Raw genomic sequence first — 15,724 nt, 5'->3', positions numbered from 1 at the left:
ACTAAACAAATAAATTGGAATTAATTATTTGCATTATAAAAGTTAATTATTTTCACAATAATTTGCTCAAAATTATTTTTAAATGATTTAACCAAGACATCAAAAAACATGACTTATTTACAAAATTTCAATGGAGCATAACTTTTATATAAATAAATATATTATGTAATGTGATGTTTTATTACAATCTCCTGTGAAAGAAATCAGCTAGTTAATTTAGCCAATGCAAGTTGTAAAGACCCACCTACAAAGAATATCCTGACTGAAAAACTTCCGAAAATAGAAAATATTTATTTTTAATTTTATTCTTTTAGAGACAGAGTCTTGCCCTGTCACCACAGCTGGAGTGCAGTGGTACAATCATAGCTCACTGCAGCTTCAAACTGCTGGGCTTAAGCAGTCCCCCTGCCTCCGCCTCCCAAGTAGCTGGGACTACAGGCATGCCACCATGCCCAGCTCATTCATTTTTTTTTTTTTTTTTTTTTTTACTTTTTGTAGAGAAGGGGTCTTACTTTGTTGCCCAAGCTGGTCCTGAACTCGTGGCCTCAAGAGATCTTCCTGCCTCAGCCTCCCAAAGAGTTGGGATTTCAGATGTGAGCCACTTTGCCTGAACAGAAATATTTTTAAAACATCACTCACTCCAGGTTATTTATATTATTTAAAGTTTTTGTAGTAGTGTTATTTAGATTTTTTTCTTATTTTCTAAGTAGCTTTTGAAAAAATAATTTATTTATAATTATTCTTTCTGTGACAAATAGCTTTAAAAGGCAGTATTTATATCCTAAAACTAAAACCCAATGTTTTGGAAGATGTCAACCACCTTCAAGAGTGATATAAAATTTTTTAAATAAGTATTTTATTATTGAGTAGTTTTAGATGCACAGAAAAATTACATAATACAAACCATTCCCATATGCCTTGCCCTAGTGTCTCCTATTAATAACATTACGTTAGTATGGCGCATTTCTTGCAATTAGTGAACAAATACTGGTACATTCTTACTCACTAAAGTCCATACTCCTTTCAGATTTCCTTCACTTTTCCTTGATGTCCTTTTTTTGTCCCAGGATTCCACATTACACTTAGTCATTATGTCTTCTTAGGCGCCTCTTGGCTGTGATAGTTTCTGAAAATTTCCTTGTTTTGGTAACTTTGAGCATTTGGAGGAGTCTTGGTCAGGTATGTTGTAGAATGTCCCTCATTTGAGATTTGCCTGTTTTCCCTGTGATTAAACTGAGATTATGGGTGTTAGGGAGGAAGACCACCAAGGGAAAATGCCATTTTCATCACATCCTGCGAAGGGTGCACACTTTTAGCATAATTTATGTTTGCTGATGTTGACCTTGACCTCCTGGCTGAGTCCCTGTGTGTCAGGATTCTTACTGCAAAGCTACTCCTTCCCCACCCCAGTCCCCCAGCCCCGTACTGTACTTCTCAGGAGGAGGTCACTATGCTCAGCCCACACTTGAGGACTGGGGAGTTATGTGTCCCTTCTTTGAGGACATAGTATCTACATGCATTATTTAGAATTCTCCTGCATAAGAGGTTTGTCTCTTCTCCTCCAGTTATTGATTTACTCATTTATTTACACAAGCAATGACTGATGAATATTTTATATTTTGTGTTATAATCTAATACTACTTTCTTTATTTTGTATCTCATATGGTTCTGGCTCTGGCCATTACAAAATGTTTTAGTTGGCTCCAGTGTTCCTTTGACTCTGTCGTTGGTAAGTTTTTGTTGTTATTTTTATTGCTTTGTATTTGTTATCACTTTTTTAAAACTTTCTGGCATTATCAGATACTCTAGGCTCATTTCTTATTATTTTCTGTCCTAGTCTTGGTTTTAGGGATTTCTCCAATGAACCCTGGTTCTTTTACTGGAGAATGGCATTAGAAACCAAGATCAGGGCATTTGGTGCACTCCTTGTGACTACAGTGTGGCTGCTTCTAGCCCCTCGAAGCTGTCAGAGCAAGGAAAAATGTGTGTGGTGTAAGTAAGCAACTTGATTTTTATATATCCAGTGTTAAAATTATTTCTAAAGTTGGACTACAGTGCTTAATAGAATGTATTTTGGGGGCTGGGTGCAATGTTATCTCAGCAATTTGGGAGGCCAAGGTGGAAAAAATCACTTGAAGCCAGAAGTTTGAGACCAGCCTGCACAACATAGTAAGACTCTATCTCTACAAAAAATTTTAAAATGAGCTGAGCATGGTGGTGCATGACTGTGGTCCATGCTACTTGGGACGCTGAGGCAGAAGGATCCCTTGAGCCCAGGAGTTAGAAGCTGCAGTGAGTTCTGATCACGCCACTGCCCTCCAGCCTCGGTGACAGAGTGATACTCCACCTCTAAAAAAAAAAATTGGAAGGTGCAGCATCTGTAACATTTCACTGATTATAAGAACTGCCTAAAATTTATTTTAAATGATCTGACTTCAAACACATAGTCATATCGAAGCAGACTCTCTACTCAACCATGTCCTATGTCCTCTCTTAGGACTGGACAGTCATGCTTTGCCTTCTCAGCCAAAATAAAATTCTGTGTCCAGCCAGACCGCCAAAGATGCCTTGTGTTTCTTTTATAAATTCAGGTAGACAAACTAAATAATCTCTAAAGTCCTTTCAAAGTCCTCCTATATTATGCAATACTATGATAAAATTCTAACATTAGATTGCATATTCACAAAAGGACAAAATATTAAATGAGTCCAGAAAACTTGAAGAAATACAAAATCATGTTATAAAGTAGATTATTTTCTTGTTTTAAACCACAGAACAATTCATGTTTAATTTAAATTTTAGCAATTTCATCTGAAGACGGATCTCATGAAAGTGATTTATTCAGTTTCTGGTTTAATCTAGTTAAACCTCCTTCCAGATTTAAAATGATCATTTCCATAGACATTTAAAAAGATAAATGAGATTCTTATAAAAATGCTAAAACAGGGCCAGGTGTGGTGGCTCATGCCTGTAATCCCAGCACTTTGGGAGGCCGAGGCGGGCAGATCACCTGAGGTCGGAAGTTCGAAACCAGCCTGACCAACATGGAGAAACCCCGTCTCTACTAAAAATACAAAAATTAGCTGGGCATGGTGGCGCATGCCTGTAATCCCAGCTACTTGGGAGGCTGAGGCAGGGGAATTGCTTGAATCTGGGAGGTGGAGGTTGCAGTGAGCCGAGATCGCACCATTGCACTACTCCAGCCTGGGCAACAAGAGTGAAGCTCTGTCCCACACACCAAAAAAAGCTAAAACATTTCAAAAACAAATAGATGTGCCACATTTCACACCGTGATAAGATTTTTATGTGTAATCAGTTATTAAGAATGACAACCAAATGACAATAGATTCGTACTTGCAGAAAACACAGGATCCAGCCCTAATAATGTTCTTGGATTAGGCGTGAGAAGACTTATCAACAAACTAAGCGACCGGGAAACTCCAGAGGGCTGTTAATCCAGCAGTAAATTAACCACCGTAGAAGCACAATCTCTAACAATCAAAAATTTGCCTTTACTTTGACCAGAAATAAAGAACAGAGAGCAGATTTGAAGGCAGAACGCAGGTTTAGGTGGAAAAGGGTCAAGTTTGAGATTCTGTAGCTGAGATATTCAGCAGATAATGAATATACGAATTTAAAGGACAAGGTAAAGAAAAAGGAAGAAGATACCTTTTGGAATCTTCCATGGATTTTGTGAAAAATCCATTCATAAGCATGGAACCTTGGGGTACACAAACACTTAAAGGCTGAAGAAGAGATGTTTGGAGAGAGAAAGAAGGAATGGTCAGAGAAGAAGAGAACAAAGCAAGAATAACTGTGGAATTGGGAATCATTTAAAGAGGAAGAGACGGGTCAACTGCAGCAAAGCATCCAGCAGGCCAAGTAAGATAAAGGCCAACAAATGCCCACTGGAGTCCGCTGGAGTCCAGGTGGGATCATAGGCAGGAAGAGGCGATGGAGGGCTGGAAAACAGATGAAGCTGGCGGAGGATATCGGATTTTGCCCTGTGAGCTGTATTAACCATGCGTTTTTATTTTCTGTATTTCCAATGCTTTGACATCTTGGGGCTTTGCTGACCCTGGAGAGAATGCCCCTCCCAGGGTAGCCATCCCTAGGGAGAGTAAACTCACAGAGACTGGACACAGGTTTAGGTAGGAAAGGGTCAAGATTGAGACTCTGTAACTGAGATAGTCAGCAGATGATGAATATATAAATTTAAAGGACAAGGTAAAGAAACGGTACAAGCTCACCTTTCACTTACAAAGCAGCCACTGCAGAGCCCACACCTTCACCACCTCCTCTACTGGGCTCTCTGACTCTGGGCCAACATTCCTCTGCCCTAATTGCTCCAGGGCCAGGTACCCGACAACTAGAGGGAGCCCTTAGTGCCAGAGCCCACTGAAATCATTCAAACCAGCCAATCCCACGCCTGCTTACCCTGCAGTGCCTTGGCTTTCCTGTGGTAATCACAGTACCACCTCTTGCCCACATTTTCTCCATTCCTCCTTCCTCATGACCCGCCCTGGTGCTTCCCCTGTGGCCTTGTGTGGTGCACTGTGCTCCTGTCTTTAGGGACCCGTGAAGACAAACTTCTTCCTTCATGATAGTCATTTCCATGCATCTGTGTCTTACTATCTCTGGTTAAAACAAATCCCAGGTACCTTTTAAAACATGGATGGTGGTAGATCCTGCATGGAATGGAGATCTAGTCATATATATTTTATATACTCTGGAAATGATGCAAAAATTGGCTACAAGAAAGCTTATATCTCTCCTTGTAATCTATAACAATTTTAAACTAACTTTTTCTAAATACAGCATGTTGTTTCCTAGATGAGGCAATGAAATTCTTTATGCAGCAAGAGTTTTCCAGTATATTTCAAAATACTTTATTGTGAATGTTTTTGAAATGTGTAATTACTATCTGATTACCATATGTTAAAAATTTTACCAAAGTAATGTAAAATACTAGATTAGATAGTAAAATAGAATAAGTACTCATAAGAAATGTTTTTCCTAAGAATGGAATATATGTAGGTTTAGAAGATTGGATGGATAAAGCTCTCAACAGTAATGATACAGTAACACAACTAAACCAAAATTTAATTCATCAACAAATGAGATAAGCAAGTTTATTGCTCATTGTCCACATAACCTAACCAATGTGTTACATTTCCTTTCTTTCTTGTGAAGTATCTTTATTTTTGCTATATCTATAAAGAATTCTTTAAGGTGTGGCTATTTTAACACTTCATCAATTAATGCAGTAGTAATGAGTAATTCTTTTTTTTTTGAGACAGAGTCTCGCTCTGTCACCCAGGCTGAAGTTCAGTCAAGCTCCACCTCCCGGGTTCACACCATTCTCCTGCCTCAGCCTCTCCGAGTAGCTGGGACTACAGGGGCCCGCCACCACGCCCAGCTAATTTTTTTGTATTTTTAGTAGAGACGAGGTTTCACCGTGGTCTCGATCTCCTGACCTCGTGATCCGCCCGCCTCGGCCTCCCAAAGTGCTGGGATTACAAGCGTGAGCCACCGCGCCCGGCCTTGAGTAATTCTTTAATGTAGTAATTTTTACTCTTTTGACTTAAAGTACAGAGTATGACTACTATCTTGCTTTGTTTTTAAATCTATTAGAGACTTTGTTTTCAAATCTATTAGAAATCACAAAAGATAGTTATAAGAAAAAGTTACACAAACAGATAGCATTCCAAACCCAAGTGTAACAAGTGTAACTTGTTGTTTTTCCTTTCTTAGCATCAGGCATATATGCTGGCAATAGAAAATCTCCTATAAACAAATATAACCAAGCTTTGAAGGAGTCATGATGATATTCATCTTTTCAGGTTCACCATGGCTGATGCCCAGTGGTGCTTGGAGAGAGTAAGAAGCCGCCTGCCTGCAGCTCCTAGGCCAGGAGCCTGGTCAGGTGCTCCACACATCTCCTCTGCTGTTATGTCTTCACAAGAAGCCTCATGATGGGGTCTTCCCTGTGGCATAGACAAGACACCTGCAACTCAGAGATCCACCCCTTCCCAATTCCACAGCAAGCCTGGAACCAGTGCTTTCTGTCTCATGGAAATGATCAATAGCCAATCTGATACTGTCAATAAACTTTTTACAAAACCGTCAGCCAGAAATAATCACCTTTTGGGGTTTCAATTTTCAGTGTTTCTGTTTTCCTATTTTCTCACATGTAACCATTGTGTAATAAAGATCAGACTTTTTTTAATGGTTGGCTCACATAATTTGCCTTATGTTTACAGAGAAAACAGAGCCTACCAAGAGTGAGTAGACACATACATAAGATGAACAGTAATTATGGATTCTGTAGAAGTTAAGCAAAGTTGAAGGCTTATATATTCAAACTGTAAAATATTAACAGACGTATAAAATATTGGCTGTTGTGGTAGCTCACGCCTATAATCCTAGCACTCTGGAAGGCCAAGGACTGCAGATCACTTGAGGTCAGGAGTTTGAGACCAGCCTGGGCAACGTAGCAAAACCCATCTCTACTAAAAACACAGAAAAATTACTGGGTGTGGTGGCATGTGTCTGTAGTCCCAGCTACTTGGGAGGCTGAGGTGGGAGGTCGAGGCTGCAGTGAGATGAGATTGAACCACTGCACTCCAGCCTGGGCAACCAGAGTGAGACTATGTCTCAAAAAAGAAAAAAGAAGAAGTCGTCTAAAATGTTCATACTGGGGCCGGATGCAGTGGCTCACTCCTGTAATCCCAGCACTTTGGGAGGCTGAGGCAGGTGGATCACTTGAGGTCAGGAGTTCAAGACCAGCCTGGCCAACATGGCAAAACCCCGTCTCTACTATATATATATATTTTTTAAATTAGCTGGGCATGGTGGCTTGTGTCTGTAATCCCAGCTACTTGGGAGGCTGAGGTGGGAGAAATCCTTGAATCTGGGAGGTAGAGGCTGCAGTGAGTTAAGATTGCTCCACTGCACTCCAGCCTGGGCGACAGAGTCAGACTCCATCTCGAAAAAAAAAAAAAAAGTTCAGAATGGGGCACACTCTTCAACAACAGCATTTAAATTTGAATGAGTAATTTATGGTTTTACTGAATTTGTTTCCAGGTGTTTTTCCACCAAATAACAGTGTACCTCTTTGACTAGCAATTAGTATGTGGTCGTGTCTCAGCAACTCTCCTGCCATGTCCCTGCCCTGTCCCTCAGCCCTCCTCTGTTCACCTTTCCTTCTCTCTTCATTGCTTTCCTGCAGCCCAGTCTTTTTTTCCTGGTGTCCCCCAGCTGCTAAAGTCGGGCTCGTTTATAGGCATTGGCTGAAACAATGTTTCCAAAGTGGGCTCCTTCATATCCTAGATATGCAACATGCAAATAAATGCCTAATTTTAAAAAAATTTGGATAGTACTGATTTGCATAAAGTTTCCTTTACTGCAGGACTTCATAGTGCTTTGTCACAGTCCGTTTTGTGTCTCTATAAAGGAATACCTGAGGCTGGGTAATTTTTAAAGAAAAAAAGCATACTTGGCCAATAATTCTGGTGACTGGAAAGCTCAAGATTGGGCATCGGCAGCTGGGGAGAACCTCAGGCTGCTTCCACTCATGATGGAAAGTGAAGGGGAACCGCTGTGTGCAGAGAACCCATGGCCTGACAGGAGCAAGGGGCAGGGGAGGGGCCAGGCTCTTTTTAACAACCAGCTGTCAAGAAAACTAATAGAGTAAGAACTCACGCCCACCACCTCCCAGGAAGGGCATTAATCTGTTCCTGAGGGATCCACCCCCATGACCCAAACACCTCCCATTAGCCTCCACCTCCAACATTGAGGATCGAATTTCAACATGAGGTTCAGAGAGGACAAATATCCAAACCACAGCATGCTTGTATACTGATTCTAAAAAAGGGGGCTTAATCATTATGTTCCCAAAGCTGGTAGACTGAGGAAGCGTTTTTTCACAGGTTATCTTTCAAAACACACTGGAACGTGTAGCTGTAGAGCTGTGGGTACATGCAAGGATGGAGGGAGGGCAGACAGTGAGCTACTGAACCAGAGTGTGGCTGGGTTTGGGGAGGGCAGATAGAAACCGTCTCTATCTGGAAGAAACTTTCCAAAAGATTCCAATATGCCACCTTTCTCCTCCTCACCCTCCTTAGTTAAAAAAAATTCTGATGGTCCCAAAAGTTCAACGTACATGAGAATTCTCAAAGAGTTGTTAAAATGCAGATCTACAAGCTGCACTCATACAGATTTATTATATCCAGGGTGAAGTCCAAGAATTACATTTGAAACTTGCCTCTCAGCTGGTTCTGAAACAGATGATCCCAGGAGCCTCATTTTAACAACCACTGCTCTAGAAGGTATTAAGGGCAGTAAATACTGTATTGTCTAAATATAACCAAATACCAAAAAGTTAGCTTATGCCTCATAATGGTAGGAAGTAAATAAGACAACAGGTCTGCTTTAGCTTTGGGGAAAATAAAAATTTAAATTCTATATGTCCACAATTATGTATCCATAAATCAATAAATAAATATTTTAAAATTCAAATTATTTTAGTTTCAAAGTTAAAAAACCCTGCAAAGTTTCTTTTATAAATTCAATTTCTTCTGAAAAAAGTAATTCTTCCTAAAAGAAGAATTTACACAATGGCTTTGGTAGGCTATGGGATATTAAAAACCGAGGAACCCCTAGTCTTCAACTTAAAGAGGCTCACATTCAAATAGAATAATATAATATCAAACTAATATGAGTTTCAGTGTGAGGTGTGCTGTAGGAAGAAAAAAATGCTATCTGTGTTCAACAGAGAAAGAAATCATCACTGAACGATATCATCAAATCAAAAAGCCTAACAATAACTCCAAGAAAATCACATTTAATAAAATTTTAATTTTATTAATACGTAAAAGACTACACATCTTTCACATATGATATAAATATTGTAGCTACTATTTCCTGGCAGTTTATGTTGTTAGATATATAAATGGAGTTACAAGAAATATTTAAACTCCAGACACTCTACTTACTACCCACCACTGTGACGTTTTCTACAATGGCAAATAGTCGAAGGAAATATCACCTGGCCACATTTTTCTATCCTCCTAGACAGCAACAAAGATCTTAGAAATCTGCTCTCAAATGTCATTTCCAGCAATAAAACTGGAGGCCAAAGAAAAAAATTGCCATTAAAAAGGAATTGTTTTAATCCTAGGTTTTCCTAACCAATATGTGATTGGAAAGTTGTCTCGTGGGACTGGGTCATTCCAGGGAGAGAGAACCCCACAGGGGGTGATTCTGTTGACTTCTGCACAGAATTTCCTCACTTAGCAGCTAGATAAATAGGCTCCTGCAGAAAGGCCACAATTCCTACAAGAAATACTGTGAATGGGCAGAAACTCATTCCTCTAAGTTAGCTTTGGCATCTCAGAATTAGTGTTTATGATCTTGCTAGTTAGCAGCCCCATGCCCAACAGACGTCTGGTCATACATATAACCTGCCAAATCTACTCGGTGAAAAATCATATATAACCTTTTCACTTTGACCTCTCCCCATACTAACAGTTTTTAGTAAAATGAATAGCTTCAAGTAACCCTGCAAATAACATAACAAAAATATTTAAATGGAAGATGATGGCTATGTTCATCTGTTTGACTGTAGTAATCATTTCTTGTGCCTACATATAACAAAATATCATGTTGCACACTTTAAATATATACAACAAAAAATGATTTTTTTAAAAAAAGTACCCATCCATACCCCCCTCCCTGGTGATATGCAAAGCAGCAAAAATTTTTTATTATTTATGTGGAAGAAATTGTTACTCACCAGGTATAACTGTCCAAGTGGGCAGATATAATAATCACAGACTTGCAATAGAGAGAATTTGGGCTGTACAAATAAAATTCCACTATTATGCAAGCCCCTGCGGTATTTAAGTATGTCTAGGTTTTTTTAAGTTTCATCAGATCTGTGGGGATATTTGCAAAGTGAATTTACAGTTTAAGATGCATTTGAACACATAAATATCCGAACTGCGAAGACAGTACAAAGGAAGGGGGCCTAGATGGATGAATAGAATTCCAGCAGGCAGAGGTAAGAGAAGTGCATTTCAGGAGAGGGAGGAATAGCGTTAAGCACAGGCAGAATGGCCTCTGTAAGGAGCGGGTACCAAGCCTGGGACTGGCACAGAGGCACTTACGGTAGCCCCTGAGAGCTGCCGAAAGATAAGAGGAGGTGGCACAAAAGGACTTGAATATCTGCCTTTCTTTCTAAGGAAGCTAGGACCTTCTTGGAAAATCAAGAGAAGCCACAGCAGATTTATGATCGGGAAGAGACCAGCCCCATGCTATTTATTAAGCACGTTGATCTGCTTGTTCAGCATAACCTCATCAAAACCCCTTCATATTCTCTCCTTAAGCTCCATGTCAGCGAGGTTTTATATTAAAACAGCAACAGCAACCACAACAATACAAATCTGACTCCAGAAAGCCTGTAGAAATAAGGTAAACATTTACTGAAATTTCTTGAAAAGGCAGAGGTAGCAAAGGAAACGTCATATACATCAATACTTGCTAACAGTCCCCTTATACTGCTACCTCCCACATCTCACGCCAATTTCCTTTCTGTCAAAAACTCTCAACCTCCTCTCTCCTCCCACCATGGCCCTGTTCTCAGCCTTCTGACTCTGTTTTCCTTTCAGTGGGTGAGTGCCCTGATGTTTCTTTCCTTTGGCAGGGTTTGAGGTATGGTCCCTTGTTTGTGCCATTCTGCTGGTGGCGCGGTGACCAAAGACAAAGGGAGGAGGAAAGAGGAATGAGAGAGCAGGAGTGAAGGTTACTGGGAATTCTTATCCCAATAGGACACACTGTCAGGGGCACTAATAGAGTTGGAGATGATCTAGAAGGTTACCATAAAGCTCTCAAGAGGGTCTGAACTAGAGTGGTTGGAAGGACACTAAAAAGGAAGACCCAGATTTGAGAGACATCGCAGGCAGGAATTATGAACTGAATTGTGCTCCTCGAGCACAATGGTCAACAATGTTGCCCATCCCAATGACCTCAGCTGTGTGTTAAATTGCTAAATGACAGGATGGATACATGCATGAACAAGTGGGCTGTCAGAAGGAAGGAGGGCCAAGGACGGCGAATCAGGAGTGTTCCTGGGAACCTAACACAGTCCCCCACTCTCTGCAATCCTCGGGGCATGCTGTCTGGTCCCTCCTGCCTCTGGGTTTCCTGGTTACTATTCTCTCTCCCTGGAAATGATCCCCCCACCTCCAGCTCACATCTGCATTTAGGGAAGTTGCCTGGCCTACAGAAAAAGGCAGACAGAGCAACTGCAGGGGCAGCAAAGATTTCTGAACCTAGAACAGGTACGTTAGGCCTGGGTGATGGTGCTTAATACGTCACTAAAGAAATACGGGGTCATCATTCCAGGCACATCTGGCAGGGATGAGAGTCCTTGGCCTCCTGGACCTGCGAGATATTTTCCACCTGAGTGAACGATAACCCCTGCCACCTGCTGAGTGCACCCCGTGAGAACATCCAGATAGGCCCTTGTCCTCTATATTCTCATGTCCTTGTTTGTCCCTGATCCATGTGCAAGTACTCCATTCACAGACTCAGATACCGATGTCATGAGCCACCCTTCTCTCCCCTTGTGAATGTGGCATAGCAATCAAAAAATTAGACAACTACAGTCACAGAAAGCAATGGCTTTAAGGGTGCCCACAGGGCACTTTCTGTCTGACTATATTGTTGTTTAAAACTTCAGATGGTTGCCGCTTTTAACTTCTAATAAAATATTTTTGGCCAGGCATAGTGACTCACGCCTGTAATTCCAGCACTTTGGGAGGCCGAGGCGGGCAGATCACCTGAGGTCAGGAGTTCGAGACCAGCCTAGCGCAACATCTCGAAATCCCATCTCTACTAAAACTACAAAAAAATAAAAATAAAAATTAGCCGGGCGTGGTGGTGCACCTGTAATCCTAGCTACGCGGGAGGCTGAGGCAGGAGAATGGCTTGAACCCGGGAGGCGGAGGTTGCAGTGAGCCGAGATCACGCCACTGCACTCCAGCCTGCGCTACAAGAGCGAAACTCCATCTCTAAATAAATAAATTAAATATTGTTTTATCCCTTGTAACTCACTTAAGTCTTCACTGTCTGAATCAAAGAGAAAAGATCTGTTGAATTAAACAGAAGGTCTGAATTAATGTGTGCCCTCCATGTTTCTGTACTTTGAGAGCCTTTCTCCCAGTCCTTTCACATTCCAAAGTGACATTTTATTCTCTGAGATAAATATTTTAGGCTAACAATAATTTTAAGTCAAAGTGCATGATCTGTGTGCACCATTGCCGCATGGCCGTGCTGCGGACACTGACCCTGTGCCCTCCCCTCCTGAGGGCTCCCCAGTGGCCGGCTGGACTGAGAGGCTTTGCCCGGGTTGTCCACATACCAACTGGGCAGCCCACCTCAGCCTCCCACCTTCTCCATCCCCTCCCCGGGGCAGGACACCCTGCTCACTTAGTGCAGGTGTGCACCAGCCCCTCCTTCCACACCCAGGTGTGTGGGAGAGCGCAGACACTGCTGTCTGCTCCTCTGGGTGGCCTCCGCCCTCTGCATGGTGACAGACAGGAACTCGAAGAAAGTTTGTGGAGTGAATAAGTATATATTTATATCACAACTATTGTGAAAGAAAAATGATACTGCCGGGCGCGGTGGCTCACGCTTGTAATCCCAGCACTTTGGGAGGCCGAGGCGGGCGGATCACGAGGTCAAAAGATCGAGACCACGGTGAAACCCCGTCTCTACTAAAAATACAAAAAATTAGCCGGGCGTGGTGGCGGGCGCCTGTAGTCCCAGCTACTCGGAGAGGCTGAGGCAGGAGAATGGCGTGAACCCGGGAGGCGGAGCTTGCAGTGAGCCGAGATTGCGCCACTGCACTCCAGCCTGGGCGACAGAGCAAGACTCCGTCTCAAAAAAAAAAAAAAAAGAAAGAAAAATGATACTAAGAAGCCCTTGTTTGCTTTCTTAGCCATGAAGCCTGAGGAGAAGGGATCAGGAGCTGTGGTCCCACGGCCAGCCGCTAGCTGCGGGGCACCCCCAGGCCACCTAGGCCCTCTCCTCTTCCCAAGCCCAGTGGAGGCCACCAGATGTCCCTGAAGAGGGGCCCTTCTGTCCCAGCCTCGCCGGCAGCTTCACCTTGCTCTGCTCTTGCTGGGTGTGAACAGAAACGTGTGAGGAGCTTCTCGCTTCTGTCCCCACCTTCCTTTCCTGCGTGCCCTGCCCTCCTCCCTCCAGCGCTGCCCCAAGTGCCCGGCCGCCCCACGGACCTCCTTTTCCAGGGGCTTTTCCGTTTTCCCCGTATTCACACGACTTCTTCTCTACCTGTGGGTGTCTCATGACCCTCTAGAGCAGCGACTTTTTCCTCCCTCATTCCTTCCACTCCCTTCAGGCATCTAAGTAGCAGGAACCTGATTGTCCCAAGTTGATTTGGGAGCAGCCCGCTGCCCTTCTAAAATGATCTAGGAAAGGTGCCAGTAACATAAGCCGCCGCCTGCTGAAACTTGCGCGTCCTCAGCCACTCGCTGCGGCCAGCGTGAAGGGGAGGGGAACGGGGCATTCCTGGCACGGTCAGGTGTCTACAGACAGCAATCTTAGTTAATTCTCAAAACCCCGTTAGACCCAAAAGTGGGGTGCTGACAGGGACCTAACCTGTCCACCACCCCTCGGTCGGTGGGACTGAAACCCATGTCTTTGAGCTGCTCTACAGTTTATTTCCAAAAAGGCCTCCCACACCTGGGAAGGGACATAGAAAGCTGGTCCCATTGCCAGCCCGATTTCTTTACTAAACTCTCAACCATGGTAAATCTAATACGCTTACGACCTCTTTCCGAGAGCTGGGAATCTGCAGAGATGCTCTGTTTTCTGCTGTACTAATCTCAGGCTTCCCAAAGCGAGTGCCTCGCTCAGCTCCTAGGGGAATCCACTGAGTCCCAGGCGCAGGGCAAAGGATGGGGCGGGATAGGGACACCGTACCTGCGCTCCGGGAGCCGCTGGGAGTCCGGCCGGCCCCGGCCGCGGGGAGGAAAAGCAACGGCTTGGGCTCCTTATCCGTGACGCGCGCTCCCCTGCGCCCCCGGGGCCTCCCGTGGGCTCCGTGCGGGGACAAAGCCAGTGCCAGCAGGAGGAGTGCGGGCAAAGGGGCGCCGGACTTAAGGGGCCGCATGTTCGCAAGCCAGGAGGAGAGAGCGGGAGACTCGGGGAGGATCCTGACGCAGGTCCGGAGGGTGCGCAGCCCAAGAGAGGGCCAGCGGGACCACAGCGCGGCTACGCGGCCGGCCGCAGTCTTCACCGCGCGCCTGCCCTTGTCTATGCCCCGGGGGTCGGCTGGAGCTGCACTGGGACTCGGCCCTCAGTGTGCCGAAGCCTAAGAGCTGCGCAGCGCGGGGCGGGAACGGGAGGCGGTGCCTGGGGCCACGGGGTCGTCCCCCAGGATGAGGGCGTGTCCCAGCGCGCGGGACCCTCGGAAGTCCGCGCTGGGCCGGGCGGACACCAGCCTCGGACTCAGCGGGTCTCAGGGCTCTCTACGCAACGCCTGCCTCGGATCCGGACCCCGGGCTCGCTCTCTGGTCGCCGTCCCCGGGAGGACCCAGTAGGGTACCTGCCCCGTCGCCCCGGCGGTTCTCCCTGGGCTCCGTCTCCCGCCGCCCCCACCCCCGAGCCTCGGGGTCCGTCACGGCTTCCCCTGGCTGGCGGGGTCAGTAGAACCCGCGGCGCCTAGTCGGAACGGAAAAAAGCAGGGCCGGGGTGCGGCCTGGATGAGCGGAGATCTCCGCGCCTTGGGCGCAAAGGTGCGGGGTTCGCTCTGCTGCCGAGCCCCTGTTCGCTCAGGAAGGCTGGCCATGCCATCACCCCGGCCACGCCGTCACGCCAGCCGCCCCTGCCCCAGCTCTGGAGGCCCGACCTGCCTTCCTGGGCGCAGCACCGCATTCTCTTCCGCGTGGGGGAGCGGAGGGCGGAGGAGGTCTGGGGCTGGGCGCTGGGGACACACGCCCAGCTCCCCTGGCCTCCCTCGGGGGAGTGGCCGGTTTCAGTGCTTCCCCAGGTGAAATCGCCAAGGTTGACTAGTGCGCCCAAGAAAGCAGCTGGCTGGATTTTTCTTCAAATTAGGGAACTCTTCTAAAGAGTTTTAGTGTTAACAACTTAAAAAATGAAATTAAGGCCAGTCGTTCTAATTAAAGTGAGCCTCTCTGATCAAACCGCGCTCTGTAAACTGCTGTTGTTTTAGTTATTTCAGCCGCCTGCTTTATTGCTTTATATTAAGTATATTGAAAAATGTTGAAATTGCTTTCTGATCAATTGACTACTAATTATCTCCTCATATGCAAAGTGCAAACAGGTGAAAGGAAGAAGGCAGGAATAACTAAGGGAACTGAGGCTCCATTACTCCTTAGGCATTGCCCAACGTTACATTACTCTACAAAAAGAAATCTTGTCAGTCACAGATCCTGAAAAATGACCTCAACTCCTTCAAATAGTTTATCTAGGCTTGGCATGTCCAACATGCCTAAGAAATTGGGGAAACAAAGCAAGCTTTGCAGGAGCCCTGTGAAATCGTGCCTTTGGATGAAGCTCTTTTGAGGAAGTTACACAGGTGAAGACTGCGTCTTCCAATCGTTTAACTGTTAAGCACGCATAGGAATCTGGTATTTCACAGCAGTGTAAGAGAATGGCTTCCACCATGGGAGACCCA

The 15,724-nt window shown here is 44.7% G+C and overlaps 1 protein-coding gene across 1 annotated transcript in view; it reads right to left on the bottom strand.

The window, feature by feature from the left end:
* The window catches only part of ALKAL1 (ALK and LTK ligand 1), a 28,652-nt gene extending 14,281 nt beyond the window's left edge, over positions 1–14,371 (bottom strand). The window contains exon 1 of the mRNA XM_032758439.2: positions 14,008–14,371. Coding sequence (XP_032614330.1) covers positions 14,008–14,197 — 190 coding nt within the window. The 5' untranslated portion in view covers positions 14,198–14,371. The remainder of the gene's footprint in view (positions 1–14,007) is intronic.
* Positions 14,372–15,724: the final 1,353 nt, after the last annotated feature.

This window comes from Hylobates moloch, unplaced genomic scaffold (assembly GCF_009828535.3).
Source record: "Hylobates moloch isolate HMO894 unplaced genomic scaffold, HMol_V3 SCAFFOLD_9, whole genome shotgun sequence".
Classification (NCBI taxonomy): Eukaryota; Metazoa; Chordata; class Mammalia; order Primates; family Hylobatidae; genus Hylobates; species Hylobates moloch.
The sequence above is the reverse complement of the archived record's forward strand: the minus strand, read 5'-3'. Positions and strand labels throughout refer to the sequence as shown.